This window comes from Corylus avellana, chromosome 6, assembly GCF_965113065.1.
Source record: "Corylus avellana chromosome 6, dhCorAvel1.hap1.2, whole genome shotgun sequence".
NCBI lineage: Eukaryota > Viridiplantae > Streptophyta > Magnoliopsida > Fagales > Betulaceae > Corylus > Corylus avellana.
In genome coordinates, this window is record NC_142495.1 from 6,695,490 (window position 1) to 6,719,815 (window position 24,326).

General features: G+C 36.4%; 1 protein-coding gene across 1 annotated transcript; it reads right to left on the reverse strand.

Annotated features, from left to right (window-relative positions):
• Positions 1–616: 616 nt before the first annotated feature.
• DCL1 (dicer-like 1) lies at positions 617–16,774 on the reverse strand. The gene is made up of 20 exons (XM_059603422.2): positions 15,567–16,774; positions 15,349–15,462; positions 10,089–10,299; positions 9,529–9,923; positions 9,223–9,454; positions 8,475–8,647; positions 8,257–8,379; positions 7,992–8,152; positions 7,518–7,751; positions 7,255–7,405; positions 6,795–6,977; positions 4,509–4,670; positions 4,340–4,435; positions 3,612–4,240; positions 3,148–3,248; positions 2,868–3,067; positions 1,869–2,789; positions 1,583–1,747; positions 1,084–1,457; positions 617–970 (listed from the first exon to the last, which is right to left on the reverse strand). The coding sequence occupies exons 1-20, from the start codon at positions 16,611–16,613 to the stop codon at positions 793–795; spliced, it is 5,850 nt and encodes a 1,949-aa protein (XP_059459405.1). The 5' UTR covers positions 16,614–16,774; the 3' UTR covers positions 617–792.
• Between the last annotated feature and the right edge of the window lie 7,552 nt (positions 16,775–24,326).

Sequence of the window (24,326 nt, forward strand, 5' to 3'; positions counted from 1 at the left end):
TTTTCATTATTCAATCACAATTGGTGCAGATAAATTCCTTACTGATATGGAATTTTACTACATTACTCGGGTACTAAATTCTAAAGAGAAATGCTAGAGGTATTAAATTTTATAAATTATTTTATGAAGAGATTAATACTAAAATGATTGAAAGCTTATTTATTAGAAATGATCAAAATAATTAATAAAGAGAAATATAATGTATTTTTTCAATTCCCCAAAAAGCCACTTTACTTCGGTCAAAGAGCCACTTGCTCTTGACCCACAAGGGATAATGTTCGTAATGATTAAGAGCCCTTTAGTAATGTTCACCCGGACCACCCCCAAAGAAAGTGGTCATACCCGTATTGGCCATATTACATGTGTTGATGTATTATTCTTTGATCTCCTCAAAGTTGATTTTAAAAATTCACATTAGTTTTGAGGAAATAAAAAGAAAGTATATAGCATTACTCATATTTAAGAGGACATTAGTTGAGTCGGTATTGGTCAAATTTCGGACACCCACCACTAATTCCTTAACCCGGTAGAGTTGAATGTTCCAATCCCATTGCCGACTAATTCTCAATCCGGCCAATCGGGCATTTAGCAATTTACTCACCCCTATGCACAAATAGAAACGAAGTAGACATTTTCTCCAGCTTCATAGAACTTGGTTAGAACTTCATAGGACTTAATATTGATTTAAATGAATACAGTGAACAAAAAGGCAGATATTGCCACTTGAAAACAGCCTGCCCCCAGTCAAAAACCAATGATTAGGCATGATAATTTGAACTGCAAAAATGGCCGTTATGAGTATAATTTATTTAGAAGTTCCAAGAGAAGAGCAGCGGCAGAATCCTTGGCCTTTTTGACACTAGGCATAGGCTCTCCCACACATTCATCTGTGGCTCCTTTGTCCGTAGTATTCACCCTTACAGCAAATGTAAACCGCTTCGCATGTGCAGGGCCACCCTCGCTCACACACCTGCAAATGCAAATGCACAAAAAAAGTATTGAGCTCTCATCATCAGCAATCACGTTTACTAATGCATCTTCAAAATGGGCAAAAAGTAGAAAAACTATTTATCACTTCATTACCGATAGGATGGCATAGGCCAATTTCTACGCAGGCAGATATCATTCAATGTTTGCCTAGTAAAAGTTTGGTTCCCATTCTTCTTTTTCTTCCCATTTTCATCACCTTTCTCCTTGGCTTCAGCTGTTTCCTTCTCTTTCAATGCAGCGAGTGCATTTCTAGCAGCTAGTTTCTGTGCCATCTTCTTTTGCGGATTCTGAGCAATTCCTATCTGGACGCCATCAATAAAGACTTCAACAGTAGCAAAATTGCCATTTCGACTTGCCTTGTATTCCAAGCCTTCCGCCTGTTGCTGACATCGTTCTTGCAGCTCCCGCACAGGATGCATTGGGAGTGTCTCTGGGGTAACCATTGGTTGCAAGAGAGGTTGAAACACCTAGCGACACAGATTGCGAAGATGAGAGATTTCTTATATCAGTTCTTAACATCCCACTCCCGAAAGGAAAGGATCAAGAAAGAAGAAAGAAAGATAGAAAACTATGTCCCTTTACTGAAACTAACCGTCCAAACAGCTGAAGTATCACGTTCGCTGTCAAGAAAAATGGCACCAGCAATGGATTCAACAATGTCACCAAGAACTTTTGGAGCTTTGCAGTCACCCAAACCAAACGAGTTGAACCCGGGTTTTGACAATTCATCATGAACTTCTTTCACAAAGTCCCGAATCTGCAAACAGAAGCCAAAAACACCATGTCATACATATGCCATAAAAGCAAGTTGCAGCAAGGCCATGCAACCCCCTTTCAAGTATTAATGAATTTGAAGGGGAATGACGAAATAAAAAAACCTGCTTATCAAGGGCACTTGACCCATGCCGAAGGTGCAAGTGGAGACTGTGTTTGACAGCAACACGAGCAAAATTTTCATTGTTTACAGCAGCAGCTCGCAGGTCAGTCAAGCGCCCTGGGGGCAGATCAGTGTACGTGAAAAACAAATGCTTTGTTATGAGATGATCTAAGACAGCATCACCAACAAACTCCAGACGCTGATAGCAGGATACTCCAGAAGATGGTCGTGAAGCATGAGTAATAGCTTCCACCAACAGGCCCCTGTCATTAAACTTGATGTTCAAAGCTCCTTCTAAGGCATCAAAGTTTACACTTCTAAGTATGCTGTCCGGAACATTCGATGGCCTTGTTATGCACTCTATCTCATCCGCATCAAACTCTACCTGAATGCCAATCCATTTCATGAGATGATTCGCAGCATGCTTCCCACCTTCAACATAATAAACTCCAATAAGTGCTTCAACAACATCTGCGAGCGTCTTGCTGGAGAGAACTCTATATGAACTCGAGTCACTCTCAAGCTCACCATCCTCCATTTCATCATTTTCATATCCATCACTGCACAGATCCATCCCATGTTCAGTCTCAGCACGTGACCCGTCCTGATCAAAAAAGGATGATTCTCCATCCTTGGTATCCTCATCAAAGACAGGCTGTACCCCAGGAGCAGCCCATCGAGATGGAGCAAAGCGATCTGCTTGGATATATGATTGAAGTCCTTTACTCAAAGCATAGTGATATAACACCATGTTACTCACCATTTGTTGTCTCATCCTAGTAAGCTGACCCTCATGTTTCTGGGGGTATTTAAGAAAAAGAAATCGACTAACCACCCATTTCAGGTAAGCATCTCCCAGAAGCTCTGCCCGTTCATAACAGAAAGTCTCTTGGCATGAAGCAGCAGTCAAGGCTTCCAAGATCTGTGAAATAGGAAGCAGCTATCAGTTGAGAAGCAGTTGATAAGCATTTAAATTCAAATACTTGAGATCAGAAAATACCTTCGAAGCAGGGACAGTATAGTTTATTTTATCTTTGAGCTGAATTGCAAGCAGCATGCTTTCAACCCTCCTCATTACAGAGGGCAGTCTCTGGGCACCACGAACAACTGATCCAGGAAGTGGGTGTACTAAGCACAGCTCAGCAGGAAGAAACACATAGTATGTTTTGTCAAGATTCTCTTCAGTTTCATCTTCAGGTGCTACACAGATATAACAAGCTCCATAAGCGCATCAAGCAGCAAATATCTTTAGCAACCAAAGGGCAAAAAGGAGAGCATACCTTCCTTGTGTTCAAACCGAGGGGACAGGAGATTCTTGCAATATGAGACACCCCGTCCTCTTATCAATGGTTGTTGCTTATAGATCAACTCAACTCCATACCTAGTTAAAGAAAACCCAATAGCCAAATGCACCTTTTGTTGTGCAAGAAGAAAAGGAAAGCTTCTCCAATCTGTAAGGATTCATAAACTATTGTCAATGAGACATGTGCGGAACATATTAAAGCCCCCCACACTTACAACCGACAGTAGTCAATTATATCCTTCACAGATTAAGGTTAGCTTTCCTCTTCTTCAGGCACAACAACTGAGGTGCAATGTGGCTAGTCGGTTGATAAATTATAATCAGGAAATTTCTGGACATTAGGGATGAGAGGGAAGGAAGGATTTCTTTCTTTCTTTTTTCAAACAAGATGGAAGGAACTAAAACTGGGCAGACAATTTGAGCTTTAAATTTGTATCTTACTTTTGCTTGTAGTAATCAGCATATGAGCTGTACTCCAGAGGACCAAGATATCCTTCTTTCCTCGGGAAAGAATTCTCCGCAGTCATATCATAGCGTACTGAGTCCACATAAAACCTCTTACCCGAGTGAACAGCTGTGACAATTCTGCCTACCAAATCTTCCGCACTCATACAAGTATCAGCCAACATCAGTTTACCTTTGGTCAAATCCACATGCTCTTGCAATTCCATACCATCCCGATTAGGAACCAGTCCAGAAGCTTTCACAACATCAAACTGTGCCACGGCTCCTCTGATTCCATAGGTGGGATGAGATTTTTGTCCAAAAGCCATCCCATTACGCAATTTCCCAAACCCATACTCCCTTCTGTCTCCACCCAGTGTCCTCTCATTTGTGCCAAGATAGACATCTGGTCGAGCTTTCTGAAGGGGATTGTTCCATGCATCTGTATTAATAATATTTTCAATCAGATCCCAGTCAATTTCTCTCATAGGATCTAAAGATTTATCGCCAACCACGGGGACAAACAAATATGCCTTTGTAGGATCCCAAGGAGTAGTGGAAGGTTCAACATCCACGTCCAGTACAATGCTCATCAATCTTACATGAAAACTCTTAAGGGAGGCCAACTGCAAACAATTCAAAGTAGGAATAGCATCAGTAGCGGACAAATAAAAAGTCAAGACAGGTCTAAACAAACAAACTCAAACAGTAATTAATTGATCAACCTGACTTTCAGTGATATCCATTAACCCCCTGAAGACAAGAGATGCCTTTGTACTCATGGTTCGAGCGACAAATAGATCCATCGACATCGATAACACCTAATGCCAGTAAATGGGGTTAGTGAACCTAAAATTGATTTACCATAAAAAATGACAGCTGAAAGTAAAATACCTCTGCATCCAGCTCATTGCCAAAAAGTAATGCAAAATCTGAAACTTGAGTCAAGAACGGATCTTTTGAAGAGCCAATATTTACACATTTAACAGCATACACATAAAGATGAAGCACTTCTGAGTCATTGCAAACATCTCTTCCAGATAAAATCCATTCTCCCTGAAAAGACAGAGAACGTTACGCAAGTATGCATTTAAAAGACAACAATTACAGAAAAAGAAACCTCAAATATAGTTGTTGGTATAATTAAATACATCATATGTGGAATAAGATGTATCCAACACAAGCACAATTTCCTTAGATGTATTGAACCACACAGAGTACAATACAAAGCAGTACTTGCAACAACTTCAAGTTAAAGCACCACCGCAGTTTCACCAAATACATTATAAATGGCTTTTAATTCATATAATCACTTCACTTCCTGTGTACCTAGGTTGTGCTTTGCGCTTTTATGGATATTTCTATTACTTATTAAAAAAAAAAATTCATATAATCACTTCATTCCTCCGAAGACACATTGTGCATATAATTTAGTTGCTAAATCTATTGTGCCTAATGATCTTGATTCTCAACAATTTTTCCTCTCTGGGAAAAGATAATTTTTTTTCTAGATCTTCTATTTAATTAAAAGGGAATCAACTACATATAACCTTTTGAAGTTGAAAAATACTTTGCTAATGACAGTTAAACACTATATATTTAGAACTTGGAATTTGAAACTAAATAGATCAATTAGCCATGCATCAAAGACATTCTCGTTTGTAGTACAAAATTAAGGCTATTATAACAAGTTTCAAAATGCTACATGGTTTGTCTTTCTGCCCCTTGGTAACCAGCAACTTATAATCATAACAATTTATGTGTTACGTTAAATGACATGAAATCAAGCTTTGACGAAATACATATATTTCCAAATTATGTATATGTCACTCTCTTAGTTATCACATACTTTTTCCTTATCTTCCTTTCTTCATATTTTTTATAAATATGGTGTTCTTATTATAAAGCCCAGTTTCACCTAGTAACTAGGCAATGTGGGACTTAAACCACCCACTCTATGTAGGCTTCTTCTCATCTTCCCAATATGGGACTGGGGTGTTACAAACTCCCCCTCTTAAATTCCTGACGTCCTTGTCAGGGCCATGTCAAGCAGTGCTCCAGTACCACATGACCTAGCGTTACTAGGTGGCTCTAATACCACTTGTAACGACCAAGGAAAAAAGCGCTAACCACATCTGCGCTATTACTCCAAAATGACTAGTTAATTTGGAGCTTTCCTATAATTTATTATAAAGCTCAGTTTCACCTAGTAACTAAGCAATGTGGGACTTAGCACTAACTATCTTTATAAATCACCCACTCTTTGTAGGCTTCTTCTCATCTTCCTAATATGGAACTGGGGTGTTACACTTATCAAAGCAAAAAAGGAATATTTGGATATATGTCTCCTAAACCGAAGTACTAACATATAGCAAATATAGGTTCAGATCACGTTGTGTTCATCTTTTCTTGCTTCATTTTTTTTTTTTTTTTTTTTTTTTTGTAAACACCCTACACACTAAAAGGGCAATTCAGGGATAAATTCCAGTATTCTTATATATATATATATATATATATATATATCATTAAAAGCGTAAGGCGCCCCCAAGTGCACAGGAAGTATACAAGAGAAAACACATAGTTCATTTTTTTTTTTTTTTTTTCATAAACACCCTACACACTAAAAGTGCAATTCAGGGATAAATTCCAGTATTCTTATATATATATATATATATATATATATATATATATATATATATATAATTGAGATATCATTAAAAGCGTAAGGCGCCCCCAAGTGCTTAGGAAGTATACAAGAGAAAACACATAGAAGAAGAAAAAAGAACAAGAAAACCATGAAAATTTAGAACCAAATCCATTAAGTAGCTGTCACGTTGCTGTTAACATGCAAAATTCTAAGCCCAAACTAAAGGAGGCTGCAATACCAACTGTATATGCCAAACGTAAATGACCTTCTGCCAGTTTGAGGGCCAACAATTAGTGGGGGTCTGTTTTTTTCACAATTAGTGGGGGTTATCGCTTTTAATAAGATGGGATTATTACTTAACATAAAAAAATAATAATAAAAAAAAATTAAAATATATATATGTGCTTAGGTGTTTTCAGTAGCAAGTCTTCTACAATAAAAACTGTCGGGTCACAAACATTTTCATTTAAACTTTTCTTTACAACAAAAACAAAATATTTACACTGCCATGTGACATGCATTATTAAACAAACCTTAAGAATATCAGCCACGCCTTCAGGATAGAACTCTCTATGCCTAGCAGTCCCAGGGAGTGGATCTCCTTCATCATTCTGGTCAACTTTTTCTCTTTCTTCCCCACTTCCCTTGTCTGGCAAGAGCATGTCCGTAAATGCTCCCATCTCATGGAGCTTCTTGCAAGCAGCCAAACAAACAGCCTGCACGATAGAGAGATAAATAAGCCATCTTTCTTAAAAGAGAAATGCTTGGCTTCATTAAAAAGTCCATACTTTGGCCATTTTAATACTAGGTGGCATGGCCCATTTTAAAATTAATAGATTTTAAACAATAAATTAATAGATTTATGGAAAATGAGTCATGCTACCTAGAATTAAAATGGCCAAAAGATGGACTTTTTCTTAATGAAGCCAAGCATTTCTCTTATTAAAATGACTCACAAAAAGCTAAAATGATCATGACAAACTGATAGCATGCCTGCTGTGCAAGGCGCATTGAACTACAGATGGGACCCTCAAGTTTCTCAAATGGTGCATTACAAGGCAGTTGAAGCTTGCATGAATATTCAGTGGGACCCCCTGACTTTTCATGCCTCTCCATGATAAACTCAGGACGAAGTATTGAATACCTGGATAACAGATACAAGGAAATTGAGCAAAAAATCGATCTTACTAGCAAATCTAAATGTCTTGGTAAACATGTAGCATGTAAATATCAATCTTAGAGCACAAGCAAAACACCTGTCACTGGGTAGTTGAGAGCAGTAGAAATGGATGAGGCCAACAGCAGAATTTAAGCTTACAACCGCACCAGTTGACTCCACCTGGTACACAGTACCCGGAGAGGTATCCGCTGAAATTAATCTTGAAACATCTTTAAGATGACTAAGGTCAGTTCTCTCTATTGCTTCTTTCCGCAAGGTCTCCTCACTATTCCTGGCATTCCTTAAGAATGCTTCATGTGACAAATTCCCCCTAGATAATACAAAAATTTACACACTTTCAAATCCACTAACATTTGAAAGATCATAAACAGATACCACAATTAGAATTAAGACCAACACTGAACCTAACCCAACACAAGTAGAAAGTGAACAAGATTACCAAGAGAAAACACAGATTTGGATTTTTTTTAAACCCGCTATTTTTGTTTTTTTTTGCTGGACTATGCTAACATTGAAAAGATTTTTTTATTAAAAAAAAACACACAAGTACCTCTCAACCATCAGGAGGTAATCAGACCCAGGTTTTCTAGCCCGGCCCCTAGACTGAATGTATGCCAAGACAGTTTTTGCAAGGTCAAAGCGAATAACAACATTGCATTGCCGAATATCAAGTCCTTCCTCAGCAACACTAGTGGCAACTAACAAGGTCACCTAGAAAACAAGTGCAAGAATGGATGAGATGCTTGAATATCCAATCATGAAAGAATTCAATTTTTATGCAAAATGAGTCAGCAAGCATGGGATTCAAAACATACACGTCCATCCCGGAATTTGGCAATTGTGTCCTGCATTTGGCATGTCCGCATTTCATGACTATTGTTGTGACCTATCAAGCTTGCACATTTAATAAAACTTAGAGAGGGAAGCTCTGTAAAAACCTGCATGCTTGGCAGAAGATAACAATATACTCTTGAGGAACTTGAGAAACTGAATTAACAAACAAGAACACAAAACCATCTATTAACATCTCAACCTTAGGAAGAACTAAAGCAGACACAACTCGCTCAACAAAAATGATTGCACGAAAATCTTCTGTGTTCTGATAGTTGAGAAGTATTTTAATCAGTGACTGCACTTTTGGCGTCACTTTTCCATCAGCAACAGCAGCTCCTATTATCACATCCACATGCTCCCCACCAGATACAACTGCAAGAAGAACAGGTTAGAAGAAATATCAGTATATTTACCATTGTAAACATCTGACAAATCAGAAATTCATGCAACCAAGAAGAGAAATGAAACAGCCTGACACATATGGTTGATGGTGGTCAGTCACTTGGATGACCCGGCATACATTTAAGGCTCACCTAGATGAGCTTAACATGTCCTTAAATGCTCTCCATGCATAAAATAGGACCCCAAATATATTTCAATCACAAATTACTTCAACAATTTAACTACAATAATCCAGCCATCCAGGATTTAATATAACCAAATTCATTAGTTTTGCCATCTTCTGATATGCCCTATACCAAAATTTGTGAAATGATTATATCATTTCTCTTTTTCTCTTGGGTGGCGGGATTTGTATAACTCAACATATGTGGGGATCAGTATGAGCTGCACAACATCTAGAATGTCTATTCTATGTAATCACCAAGAGTCAACAACCATACTCACCAGGATTTGTATAACTCAACATATGTGGGGATCAGTATGAGCTGCACAACATCTAGAATGTCTATTCTACGTAATCACCAAGAGTCAACAACCATACTCACCATGACTGTCAGGAAGCTCTCCCTCCTCAATCTCATCAGCTTCAGTCCCATCCTGAGCCACATCACTTTCTGTGTCTGCAACTTTTGTATCCTTGTCAGAAGCAGCCCCCTCAGATAATTGACATTGTATGAGAGATACGATTTTGTTCAGGTAGGATTCTTGAAACTTGACATCAAGTTGGTAATTTGCCCTCTCATCATTTTGTAAAGCAGTCAAAAAAGATTGTGCAACCTGTGAAAGAATGGATATGAAACAGTTGAGCAGGGAAAATGCAAGTAAACAATAGAATTGGAACAAATTGGTACCTTGTAAGCGCACCACTGACCCAGTTCACCTAGTGCATAATTTATAGCCCTCAGCTTTTGAATTAAATTAGCAGCCCCATCACTTTCTGTCCTTTCAGAAACACCATAGACTTGGCGCAGCTCCTCCTTGGCCCCGGCATCTCTTGCTCCCATGAACTGCCACTTACTTCTTCTAGAGCTAGATTTTGCAGCTTCTTCAACTTCAGCTTCCATTTGCTTTATCTGCTCATGAAGTGACCATAAGCTGGCTGCTTTGTCATACTCCACCACAACTTCTGAGGGCATTGGTACGTGTTTCTCCAGCTCTTTACGGTCTTTAATGGTACAAACTATCGAATCTAGTTTACTTTCCAGATTACGAATCTTTATCGCACAATCAACTTGGCTGGAAACGCCTGAGTAGAACATAATCATGAGCAACATGTTGTGGCAGACTTACGCAATAAAAAGGAAATTGTGACTACCTACAAAACTTTATTGATAAGATGCTTCTTCTAAGATAATTAACAGCTTGAAAAGAGAAAAATAGTAGGACAAGAGAACCTTATTGTCACAATTACCCTTTAAGTTAACAGGAGAAGCAGTCATTCCAAATACAATTGGTCTCTTATCCTTGGGTGTCGTGTGATAGAACTCAGACATCACTAAAGAATATGGATGTTTCTTCACTGCATGATGACACTCATCTAGAATAAGGAGATTTATCGCTTCCATTTTTATTATGCTGTGCCTTAGAATGTTCAACAGAATTTGAGCTGTCATCACTAAAACCTGCAGTGAGAGGAAACAATTGGGTGAATAGGTGTATAAGCAGGCAACACCCAGGTGACAAGACCAATAATAATTTTCTTGATGAATAACAAGACCAATAATAATGACAGAATCAATCACAATCACAGAACCTTCAGTTTTGGATGCAGTAACCTTTCAATGAGGAACCAAAATGCCTTGGACATTTTATCCAAATTCCATAAGAGCCCATCATAACAAGAACAGAGACAGATTTGAGACATCAATCACAGCAATGACAAGATCATAGTGAACTTTTAATATGAAAACATGTGAATACGTATTGGCATGCTAACAAAGCCAATTTTGCAGTAAAACCACAAATGCTCAGTTAGAGGTGAAGGACAGCCGATGAAACGAACTAAATTTGAACCAATTCATGAATGAATTAAATTTGAGTTAAGTCAATTAATTTAGATGAAATGATTCAGAAATCAAATTCAATACACTTCGCTTAAGATGAAGAATTAGAATTAGAAACGAATTGGGTTGATATAAATTTTTTTTTTTTTTTTTTTTTTTTGAATATGCACGATTTCAAATAGAAATCAAATTTAGTATTCGGGTGGGGGGAAACATAAGATGAATTGCATTGAATATGTTGAGCATACACATGTGAGTATAGAAAAGCTACAAAAATATCATAGGTGTAGTGGTTAATATAATATAATTGTGTTAAAACATAGGTTTAAGCTTTTGGGTTAAGTAGTGTTCCAACATATTATATTATGGTCTCACTAAAAATTCTCCAAAAGCATCAATCTCCCTAACAAGTGGTACCAGAGCTAGTAACGGAGTGCAATATGGTGAATGATAACAGTGCCTTTCGCACTTTGAGCGGTGACGAAGGTCCACGGCATGGATAAAGCCCACATAACCTGCACAAGTAATCCTATGCCTATGGACAATCTATAAGATTAATAAAGCTTTTGTTCAAGGGGAAGGTAGCAATGTGGTGATAGACTTATAGTCTTATACATGAAAGAGAGATTATTGACCATACACGTATGAGAATAGAAAGATTAAGACATATATTAGAAAGATGTCATATGTGAGAGTGATTAATATAATATAATTGGACCTAAAACCATAAGTTTAAGCTTTTGGGTTAAGTAGTGCTCAAATATGTTGTATAATGGTCTTACTAGAACACTCTCCATGGTGTTAATCTCCCTAACAAGGATATCAAAGACGATGGTTGCAGCATTGTGGATGATTGTAAGATAGTGATTCCTTTGGCAGTTGAAGCAAAGACGGTGCACATGTATATGGTGGGTGATAGTGGTTCCTTTCGCAATTGAAGCGGAATGGTGCACATGCATGAATTGTGGGTCCCATTCGCAATTGAAGCAAGGACAAAAGATGCATGTCATGGATAAAACCCACATAGCCCACACAAGTCATCCTAGAGATGGCCCATAAGATTGATAAAGCTTCCATTCAAAAGGGAATATAACGATGTGTCCATGCAATGGAGAGAGTAACGATGTGATGATAGACTCACAAATAAGAGGGCGATTGTTGAGTATACACGTACAAGTGTAGAAAAGTTAATTTCCTCATAAGAAAGATATACAAGTGTGAATGACTAAAATAATTAGGCCCAAACCAAGGATTAAGCTTTTGAGTAGAGTGGTATTCCAACATGTTTTATTATGATCTCACTAGAGCACTCCCCTAGGTTTGGATCACTTTAACATAATAAAATTCCCCTTACTATCGCCACTACATGTTTCTAACCAAGTTTCTAAAAATCAAACACAAGTTGAAGAAAAGTGTAATCATTCATACTTATGTTCTTACAAAAATTGAGAGAGAGAGAGAGTGTAAAAGGGAACATGTGTTAGTGTTGGTATGTAGTATGTGGGGATGGAAAAATAATTTTTTTTACAAGTCATGGGGATGGAAAAAGATAAACAGAGATATTTTTGGTATTTGGTTAAAAGATTCTTACATGACAAGAAATGAATTAGGAATCGAATCAAATTTGAAATGATTTGGTCCATTGATAGTCAATTCACATGAATTCTAATTCAATTCATCAGGCAAGCAGAGAAATCTAAACATATGAATCGAATTTGACTTTAATTCATTTTGGTTCCAACACACAACTTGAATTCAATTCAATTCATATTGGTACCAAAGACGTGAATTGGGCTAAATGGATTCCAATACAATTCATTTTGGCCAATTTATGGGTTTCCAAGCATGGTATTAGCATTTTTTTTTAAAAGCAATTCAATCTCATTAGAAAGCATAGAGGGGCGCAACCCTGCATTGTAGCATGATCACCTCATAATTCAAAATTATGCTAAAACATAGAACACAATTTGTTGAGACTGCAAAGCATACAGCATAAGAAAGATTCAACTGTTTCCACAACTTATTAATTCCCAAGAATTTTTCACAACAAAAATATTTAGGAGCTTATTAATTCCATGAATTTACAAATAAAATATTTATATTTTGACATGTCTCCACAAGGAGGGAGGAGGGGGATTCGAACTAGTGACCTCCGCTTCATTAAGCGTGGTCTCAGCCGATTGAGCTACCTCTTGGGGACACAAATAAAATATTTAGGAGCTTATTAATTCCATGAATTTACAAATAAAATATTAAGGAGCTTATTAATTCCATGAATTTACAAATAAATATTTAGGAGCTATGTCAGCAACAAATACAGTTTCCCACCTTTAGGCTTGGAAAAATCTAAGGCCATACTTCATCTATGATCTCTAAAGCTTATCAATTCCTACCTAACATGGATTTCCAAGAAACTAGTAAACAAAATTCAACTTTAAACTCCTAAAATGAGACAGTCAGCAAGAGCTCAAGACCTCTGCTAGTTGATGTTGACAAAAACATATTAAATTCAAACCTACCACACCTACCACAATGATCCATTTTAAAGCGCTCCCTAAAGGAGACCATAAGGTAAGAGGAGAAGAATGAGCAATGCCAAACGAAGAACAATATCTTAATACTTCTGATCATTTCTTTCAAATATATCATGAATGAGATGGCATGAATTGTCCAACCCCTTGAAGCTTACCCTTATCTCCCTGACAAAGACCCCAAAGGCTATTGTGGCATGATGAATTATATTTCCATCAAGTATCATTACATGCCTCCAAAAGGAAATGCATCTACATCTACAATGACCAAGCAAAAGTCTAATGCATGAGCATATGATCAATTGCCTGTTCTTTTTTTTTTTTTTTTTTTTTTTTTTGGTTCAACATACAGTTATTCAAGCTAAGAGCTTTACAAAACATTATAGATTGTAACTTCTCATTGGTATTCATCCCACGGTACAACACTGGATATGCCAAATCCCTTACTCTAGGGGAAACTTTGGCCATACAAATCAATCAGCAGAGACCGGAACATGGGAAACTTAAACTTTAAACAGGTGATAAAAAGAAACTAGAAGTGAATAAAGCCATCACTCTCCAAAGACCATCATATATTACATAAAGAATAATCAGAGAGAAAACACCACTCAACACTTGGAGAAGAGAACCAGGTTCACTATCTGAAGGTAACATTAGTCTCGGAAGAATTTCTAGCCACAAAATAGGGAAGCAATTTAGAGAACCAAAGATCACTACTATCCCCCCTCCCTCTCTGGACCTTGAGAGCCTAAAGAGATGAAGGACTGCTTCCCTTGGAAAGACTGCATCCACCACAGACCCTCCCATAACCAATGAGTTCTCCTGTATTACATTTCCGTATCACATTTATCCTTACTTTAATTACTTTTTTAATTACTTCTACTTGCTTTTCCACCAAAACAATGCCAGCTCAAATTTAGCAAAATATATTTTTTGATGTCTTTTTTAAAGTGTTCTTGTGTTAGATCAAAAATCATATAATTAGCTGCCACATTATTATTATGAGTATTATTATCATTGTAATTGTTGATAAAGTAATAATTCAATAAAAAAATATTTAAAAAAAAAAAAAAAAAAAAGGCACAACTCTAGAATATGGGAATATACAAGAGAATTGCCAAAAAAAGAATATCTGCCAGATAATTATCACAGACATTTTCAACATTAAACTTGAGTGAAATTTTTATGATGGTGAGTTGGTGATGATTAGGTTATCATGTTTGTATACTGAAAATTGCTGGTAGTGGAACGTGAGGAGAGATGAACAATATTTGAAAGAAAAAAAAAAAAACAATGGGAACTATCCTTCCAGGAATAACCTTATTGTAACGGCAGAAAACAAGGCAGCAAGACATCGTATTGAACCTACAACAGGTACTGTTGAAAAATATAACAGTTTTATGGTTGACACAAGGCATACCAGATTACAAACAACTCTCTAATCCCCCCGGGGAAAAACAAATAAATTTACTTTTAACAGGACCCCAATCATTTACTCTTAATTTGGGCTGTTGATTTCACAATCTTGATCCAATCCTATTTCTAAGAGCATCACAATTAATCTCATTTGCATGGCAATAATTTTATGCAGGCATATAAAGTAATTTTGTCTTAAGAGATTCTCTTGAAAGGCAAACCCTGGTTGTACAACAGAAACACTGAAAAAAAAGGTATCTAAATTAGAAGACAGAAAAAAAGATAGCTAAACTAAATCTTTACTAAAAACCCTTTTTATTTTTGCATATGCTATGCACACCTAGACTGCTAGTATTCTACAATAGCACAACAATGCAATTTACACTGTGTCTTAAAGGTATTGTGATGAAAGAAATTTTCCTAACATTAAATTAATCTATAGGCATTTAAAGAATAGTTTTTTAATCAACAACTTTCATCTTTAGTGTGCATACTTTGCTAGTTTTCTAAAATAAGGGAACTATAACCTTTCCCCTGTATCTGGCAAAGATTGCTTTTGCTCAATCATTACCACTAGAAAACAGCAGTTCCAAAAGATTTATTTTAGTAAATAGGAGCCTGCAAATCACCTTTCAATAATTGAAGCTAAAAACTAATTCGAACATAAGGAAGTTTAAAATAATATATGTGAATCATATCTCACCAAAATCAGAAACCTCACCTGTTTTGCTTCGAACTCACGCTGCCATCTTCGAGCATCCCAGAAATCTTGACCCATTTCACCACAATAATGGCCCACTTGGAAACCAGTCCGCTCGCGAATAACTTCTGCTTGCTGAAACAAAGCATAACCAATGACATTAACTCATTTCGTAACGGATAGACACCATCATGGTTTAGTTGCAAAACAGAACATCATCAGTCTCCAAAATAGACTACCTGATAGACTAGCGGCACTTTAGGAACTAAAAACACGGCAAGCATTTTCATATTCAGCCTTTGTAAATCATTGGAAACACTTTTCATGAGAAGAACAGCAATGAGTGTCTTCCCAGCCCCAGTTTCAAGAAAGGCTATTGTGTTTTTCTTCTTTGCCTGTTCAAGAACATCCAATTGATACTGTCTAGCATGTTCTTGGGGAATTTTTTCTTTTGGTTCCTCCTCGGATTTCCTCTCCGCCCTCGCATCAGATTCCTGGATTTTTTCATTGGCCGCCTTGTTGGCGTCTTTGTTACGGTCGGCTTCCCAAGCACCTAAGCGGAAAACCATGTCACCAGAACCCGACCTATCCCTCTCCCAATAACCCTTTGCCTCTCTGTCCCTCCATTCCCTATCTCTACCATCCCTCCTATTACTACTGTAATGTTCTCTTCTCCTACCATTATCCCTATCCCTCCTATCAATCTCATCCCAATCTCGACCCCTCTTCCTACTCAAACATCTTTCCCAATCCTTGGGGTGATTCTGCACTCTGCTCGAGTAACACCTCTCCTTCTTGAAGTTACCAATCCTAGCCCTTTTACTAGACCTCTCTTCCCCATCCGCACTACCCCGCTTCTCAACCTTTTGCATTCCATTTTCCCTTGAGGAATTATCCCCCACCAGCGGCACCACTTTCTTTTCGGTAATCTCTTTGTGGATGCCATCGGACGGCGGAAATGAGCCCTCAGATGGGTCGCCCTGGAACCACGTATCCCCGCCATTGACGGCGGAATTAGAATCAAGGAGCTGAGGTAGAGGGACGCCGCCACCGTTCTTGATGCTCTCAAGTATGTGATCGATTCCACCGAAGAAATCGCTGACAAGGCCGTCCTGATTTCCAACGTTGTCGACAGAGTTGGGAACAGGACAAGTGTCGAAATCCACGAGGTCGCAGGGTATGTCCTCGCAGGCATCAAGCCAGTAAGACGGCCTCACATCGTCCGCCGATGACGCGGGTGTCAGCTCCCCCCCAACGCTTCCTGGAACCCTAGCCTCATTCTCCATTGCACTATAATTATTATCTCTATCTATATTTTCCTATAAAAATAGCACTAAGAAAAAGCACAAACACTGAGCAATTTTGTGTAAATATAAAAAAAAAAAAAAAACAAAAACAAAAAAGGAAATCCAAAGTAACAGACAGGAAGGAAAACAAAACCAACAAACAAAAAAAAAAAAAAAACGAACACCCCTGAAAGAAGACTCCTTTTTGAGAACAGGGCAGGAAGAGAAAGACAGAGACAGAGACACAGAGAGCAGAGAGCAGAGAGAAGGGGGTGGATAGACCGTACGAAACACGCAAAAAGGGTTTAAGGGTTAAAGAGGTACAGCAGCAGCAGCAACAACAACAACAACCACCCTAAACCACGCACTTTGTGTGTGATTCCTTTCGATTCCACGGTCTATCAACGCCTCCTATTCTGCTCTCCTTTTTTCTTTTTTCTTATGAACCTCACGCGTGCAAACAACCTCTCTACGTGCTCTGTGTTTAATTTTTTTTTTTTTTTTTTTTTTTTTTTGGCTTTTCCTTTTTCTCCTTCTTATGGTGCGCTCTGCTAGGTTTTCTTTCTGCTCTGCTGCTTCTTTAAGCTACTTTCCCTAGCCGATGCGCCAAGAGAACCAGCAGAGCAAAGCAATCCACCATAAAACGCTTCCGTTCGGGTGGGGGTGGTGGGTTTTTGTTTTGTTTCGTTTTTTTTGTTTTTGTTTTTTTTTTTTTTGGTTATTTTAAGGTAAAAAAGAGAAGGGGTTGGAACTTGGAACTTGGAACAGAACAAAAGCCAGGTGAAGTCGGTTTTTTCTTTTGTTTTGTAGAGTTGGAGCTCCAACTGGTTTCCAAGGGTAACTTTTGAAAACTCCTGGTCAGACAAGCTGAATTCGGACATATAGATTCTTTACCGCCTATCAATTTATGCCACGTCTCCTATAAAATCTTTAAGCCTTGCTTTTCATGGATTCGTGGGGATGGAGGGGATTGCATGGATACGACGCCTTTTTTGTGAGCGTTTATTTTAAAATAAATGCTAAATAGTAAAAAGTCATTCTCACCCTCATCTCTCCTGCACAATTTTTTTTTTTTTTTTTTTATAAAGTTTAGATAAATTATTATTAAATTTTGAATTTGATGATATTTATCAGGTCAAAAAATAGTTACTCAAGAGTTGTGAATGTGTTGCATTTTTTTTTATCTTAAATAAATGGTATGATAATTGATAACGACTAACTAAAAATTAAAAAAAAAGGTTGTTGGGGGTATTTATTGGCTGAGTTTTTGGAATGGTTCTATCTACCATTTTTAGCTAGCTTAGCTATGGTTAAATCACCCCCAAAGCTCTTTCGAGTGGTTCATCTATCCGGCTAGTTCTAGAGTAATCGTAAAACTCTCAAGTACTTAGAAGTGTTTCGAATTTGAGAGTAGTTGCACTACTCCAGGCACTTGGGATGATTCGGCCGCCCATAATAACCACTTTTTTGATTTTTACTTTGTTGTTGCAAAAAAGGTATTAGATCCCATCTCAATCTTGAAACAACTAACACAAACGTGACCACTATTTGAAAGCCCACTTGCACAGCTCCACAAAGGGGATTGAAATCCCATGCAATAAATTATGACAATAAATAAAATGAGACAAAAAAAAAAAAAAAAAAAAAAGAGTGGTGTTGGTGGCCAAGTCATCCAAAGTAAGTAGTACGCACACATTTGAACCAGCTCAAAGAGAGTGGTCAAATCATCCCAGTGAAGTGGCCGCACCATTTTTGGTGATTAGTTAAATCATCTATTTTTGGTAATTCAGCCACCAACAACTACTCCTGTAACACTTCGGTCATGAAACTGGGTTTTATAATGGATTATAGGCAATGTGGGACTAGAGAAAAGTACTAGCCACATCCATGTCATTACTCTAAAAAGACTAGTCAATTTGAAATTTTCTTAAAATTCATTATAAAGCCCAGTTTCACCTAGTAACTAAACAATGTGGGACTTAGCACCCATGATTATCTTTATAAATCATGCACTTTATGTGGTCCTTTTCCTATCTTCCCAATATGGGACCGAGGTGTTACAAACTCCTCATCTTAAATTTTCTTGACGTCCTCGTCATACAATATTTCTGTAACGCATGACTTGGCATTACTAGGTAGCTCTGATATCATCTGTAACACCCCACCCTAAATGATATGTTATTGTCCGCTTTGGGTCAAGCCCTCACGGTTTTAATATTGGGTTTACCACAAAAATGCCTCATGTCATTTAGAGAGAGCATATTCCATATATAAAAATCATCTTTTTCACACACATGCAATGTGGGATGTCACAATTAAGGGTAGGCAAAAATTAGCCCAACCCGCAAACCTGCCCCAATCAGCCCGGATTTGGTTTTTTTTCTTGTAAAAACGGGTTGGATTTCTTCCAACCCATGGGGGCGGGACAGGTTTTGGGAAGATAAAATTTTGGGCGGCGGCTACCCGCGCCGTCCCGCTTTAACCTAAACCTAATAACCCAAAATATCTCCATCTCCCTCAATTCTCTCAAACTCTCACGTCTCCCAGACTCTCTCAATTCTCTCACGAGTCACGCCTCCCTCTCCCTCAGGCTCACTCTGCGCCGTGCCCAGTACTAGACGAAGCTCCAATCACAAGGTTTGTTTCTTTCATTCTCTCTCTCTCTCTCTCTCAGCTTCATGACAAACTTTGATTTAGGTCTTCTTCTTTTTTTTTGATTAACACGATTCACACATATAACAAAACCAAAATATATAAATACCCGAACCTACACCGCCCAACCCGCACCATTCTCACCCGCCCCACATATCCGATACCCAGTGGATAAAATCAAATGTAGCCGAGTGACATGTTACAATTTTCAAACCCGCATGGTGCAAGGCAAGTGTCATAAATTAGCAATATTCGGCCTGCCTCAACCCGTGCAGCCCTAGTCACAACTCCCTTAACATCATCATTTTTTTTTTTTAATTTGTCATAATTTGAACAACTCACTTCAAATAAATGATCAGGAAAAAGGAAAATAATAATAATAATAATAATAATAATACTAATAATAATAATAATAAAAGAGAGGTTTTTGCACCCATGCAATATGGCATTGTATGGGATCCCCATCCAGTTGTTTCCTACTTTTAGTCGTGGAATTGGACTCCAGCGGAAATTTTAGAGTGGAAAGGAAGAAAAGCGGCAACTCGTTCAAAAGTCAAATATGGCCAGACGTGGTGGACCGTCGGATTATATTTATTCACGATGAGCGAATATTTTTATCCCATCCGATCTTACTCTGTGGGACCAACGCAACTGGGGTTGGTGGTGAATGGTGATGGACATGGGCTGCGTTTTCTTTTTCATTTGTTATCCTCGAATATCTCCCCCTGGCACCTGCTTTACTAATTATAATTTATTTTTCTTTTTTTTAGTGAGTTACTCATAAAAATTCAAATACATTAAAAAAAAAAAAAAAAAAAAACCGATTTTAAAGATCAAAATCATCTTGTGGATTCGGGTCCTCCTGGTTCTTTGTGCTCGCTTTAAGCCATTAATTAGTAGAATAATTAGAAAAATAATATATGAACAAATATTTAATAAATCTTTCTTATATATTCATCGAAAAAATATATATTTCTGACATGACTAATATGCCCTTGATTTATTCCTTCGTGTATAAAGTGTATCTTTTATATGGATTACAAAATCTCAAATGATGAATTTTTTGGTTTGAAAATAGGATTATGTGGATGATATTTGCCTAATCAGGAGTGCTTGACAAAAATTACCCTTACCTTTTTCTTTTTTTCTTGTGGGTTTTTGACAAGTAATGATCGTGACATATTAGGCTCTAACTATATATTGCATGAATAGGGAAACATTTGAGGTGTTTTATTTATTTATATATTTTTTTTTCTAAAAAAGTATTTGAAGGGTAATTTAGTGCTCAACAACCCACATACTTAATTATAATTTAGTGCTCAATTTTCAACTAATCCTTTTTTTTTTTTTCATGACTAAATGGTCAATTTTCAACACTTCTTAAAAAAAAAAAGGGATCATAAAGTCAATTTTCAAGACCCACATTCTTTGTAACTTCTCTTTTTCCTTTTTCCCTAAGTTGAATAGAAAGAAGAAGAAAAAATTGACTTACTTTTCCTTCGACATATCATATTATTATCAAGTTTATGATCTCCTTTTTAGTGCGAGTCTTATCAGCTTTTGTTGCTTTTTATTGAGGTTGATAATTTGTGTTTGCGTGTCGGATTCAAATTGTACCGAAATATGAGTATAAAACTATATATATTAATCATAATTTTATTAGTTTAATTAAAAAAGTTAGACCCATTAATCATAACTTGCTAATTTCGTATTCAATTCGCAGACCGTATCAAAAATGGTCTAACCCTACTTTCCACTCAAATCGTACCAAGATTTCAACTTCACTTTTTGGTTTTATTAAGAAATTTCTAACAACTTTGCTTCATCTAGTGACTCATAATTCAAATTGAGTTGATTGAGAGAAAAAAAGGAGGCTTTTTTTTTTTTCTTTTTTTTTTTTTTTCTTTGGGAGCAGTCTAATATTCTTTCTTTTTGCTACCAAATTCGAGTAGGTGAATGCAACTTCTCCTTTCTCCTTTCTAGGAATATGCTATATATCTTATTGCAAGCTAATATACGGTTCAAAAGAAAGGCTTTACAAGATTGGTCCTTCAAGTTGAAATTTGGTCTACTAAATCATGCTTAATTGACTTCAAAAGTCAAAGGAAATTGGAAAACAGATGCAATATTCTTGGTCCTACTGATCACAAAAAAGGGTGGGGTATTATTCTCTAGATCCCCAACTTTCATGATCAACGTAATTGCCAAGGAAAAAAGTTGTAGGAAACTAAAGAAAAAGAAGAGCCTCTGATTAATTAATTAAATGATGGAAGAAGCTCTACCATGCATGTAACTAGTGTACCAATTACAATTAAGTCTTGCCTAGATCGTTTTTAAAAGAGTAATGTTATGCTTTATATTCATTTATCACATAATTTATTTTAGGAAAAATTACACTTTATTCCTCAAAGTTTCACCCGATTTTTCAATTTAGTTTCAAATGTTTAAAAATTGACAATATGTCCCAACAAAGTATCAAAAATTCGCAATATGACATATCCGTAAGCAATTTTCATCTACTTTGACGAAAAATTGTTCACGTGCGAGGTACGTGCTTTTTTTCTCTAACTTTCCAAAATTTCTCCTTATTTATTGAGAGAATTTCAAAAATACCCCAAATTAAATAAACCAAAATAATAATAATAACAATAATTTAGTGTGGCCGGCAGATCTAGGAATTCGAATTAGGGGGGCAGAAGAAAAAGAGTAGGGGCGGGAGAATGAGAAGTAGGGGTTAGGGTCTAGAAAACTAAAAAAATACCCTTAGAAAAAAAAAATAATCACAAATTTTTGGAGGTCAGGTGCCTCTGCCCGCCCCCCCTTTGTATCCACCATTGCCCGTAGCCACCCCTTTGGCCATTTGAGGGTGACTAGGCCACCCCCTTTGGCCATTGGTGGTTGAGCCACCCCTCGGCCCATGTTGATTTAAAATGATAGGAGAACCTATTTGAAATTTGAATAAAACATTTGAATTTATTCTTAAAATTAGAAACACATAAATTAAATCACAATTGGATGAAAGTTTAGGGGTTATATATATATATATATATATATTTCTTTTTTACCTATGATTGAAAATAGTTACTATATCTCGGTAATAGAATTTGCATGTTGCGATTAGAAATCAAAGGATGATGTAAAAATATAACAATTATGAATCCATTTTACTTTTCGTCGACATGATACTTTTTTTTCGTAATGTTGTCTATAATGACAACGACTAACATAGTAACATTGAATCGAAAACTACAAATTGATATGTTTTTTCTTATATATCCATCCTCTTGCATTATTTGGAGACTTCAATGTGAATTTAATACCCCAAATCCAATTGAACTTTGTTATTTTTAAAATTGCTCTATTCATTTCAAAAAAAAAAAAAAAAACCCAATTGAACTCAATCGAATATAATTCTATTTTTCCTTCTTTATTTTAAAAAATACAATATGGGAAGTACTTGGCCTCTACCAACCCTAAATAATCCATGGGTTGAACTTCAAATTTCTGTTTTTGATGATTCTAATTAACTATTTTGTATGCCTTGTTAAGCTGTATTTTTATTTATTTATTTTTTTTTTATAATTTTTTTGAAATGAATATGCCCTTGGGCAAAAAGGATACTATATGCCCAAAAGCAATAGAAAAAATCCAAACCACATCATAAAAGAAAGAAGCTTACGAAACAATTCAAGCTTTTCCAAGAAAAGTTGATCCTACATAATTGGACCACTATATATATACCCACCAGTTCTCTCTTTTTCTTAGACATTCTCTCTCTCCAATAATAGAAGAACCTCTAATCTATGCCAGCATAAGCAATAGGATCGAGTTTCTTATATTATTCCTTATTTATTTGTAATCTCACTCCAGTCTCTCACCACTAATAGTCTAATAAAATGTTTCTTATTAATTACAAAATTAAGTAGCTAGCATTCCTTCAATGTATATTGACAAAGAAAGTAATAAGACAAACTCGGGTGTGTACGTTTGGCATTGTAATTTCGTAGACAAAAAGTGTAATTTTAAATCAAATTACAGAAAATTTGATCGTTTAGGCGATCATAGGCAATGTGGTGCTTTTTTGAAAGAGCACAATTTTAAAAGCTAAATTGCAATTTTAAATGTCAAATTGCGATTTTGCTAAATACTTAACTACATTTTTAAAAATCATATTTTAAAATTGTTATTTCTAAATAGAACTTTTTGAAATCACAAGCCTAAATTAACCTAATTAGATATATAATATTATGTAAGATATGATTTGTTCAATGGTATATGTCCATGACAACGTACCATTGAGATATTGGGTTTAAGTTCATCAATTGGCTCAAATTAATGCACAAGTATTAGAAGGAGACCAGGACTACCATTAAGCTAAAACTTCAACTGGTTTACAAAATTTATGGTATTGATAAAATAAAAATAAAAATAAAAATGGCTTTTATTTATGCTTCATGCATGTACGTGTGTGTCTGTGTGTGCAGCTTGAGCCTTTGAGGGTAGGAATTTTGTGAATGTGTTAATGATTATAAAACGTTAATTATAATACATGCAATAATGATACCATCGACAAGGATTCTCTCCATTTCAATTGAGGTTTAGATGATTTATTTTATAGTTAAGATTTTGTTTTGTTGCATCTAATGGTATCACGTCATTTAAAATTTTAAATGACATGACAATATATTAATGACCATGGGGTAACATATACACCATAATTGGATCTATGAAATTTGATTTGGACCAAAAAATTGGACGCTCTTCATTTCACTTGAAATTGAGAGAATCCTGACATGAAGTGAAATAAGATCCTTCATTTCACGTCAAATGAAAATTATGATTTACGGTTAAGATTTTGTTTTTTGTTTTTTTTTGTTTTTTTGTTTTTTTTAATTGAATAAGGGAAAAGGCTACATGTTAAGATTTTGTTTTGTTGTATATAAAATAGAGAGGATTTGAAAGTGGAGATTACACCATAATCAATAAAAATAAGGGATCAGGAACCCCAAATATATGTTAATTAACATATAATTGGATAGAGTTTTCCTCCAAATTGAGTTG

Bases quoted from the DNA above. Each gene is read 5' to 3' on its own strand.
- DCL1 (XM_059603422.2), bottom strand. From the start codon at position 16,613: ATGGAGAATGAGGCTAGGGTTCCAGGAAGCGTTGGGGGGGAGCTGACA. The intron at 8,380-8,474 runs GTTGAGATGTTA...CCAAGCATGCAG, and splicing joins CTGCTTTAGTTCTTCCTAAG to GTTTTTACAGAGCTTCCCTC. The intron at 6,978-7,254 runs GCATGCTATCAG...TCTATCGTGCAG, and splicing joins CAATGCGCCTTGCACAGCAG to GCTGTTTGTTTGGCTGCTTG.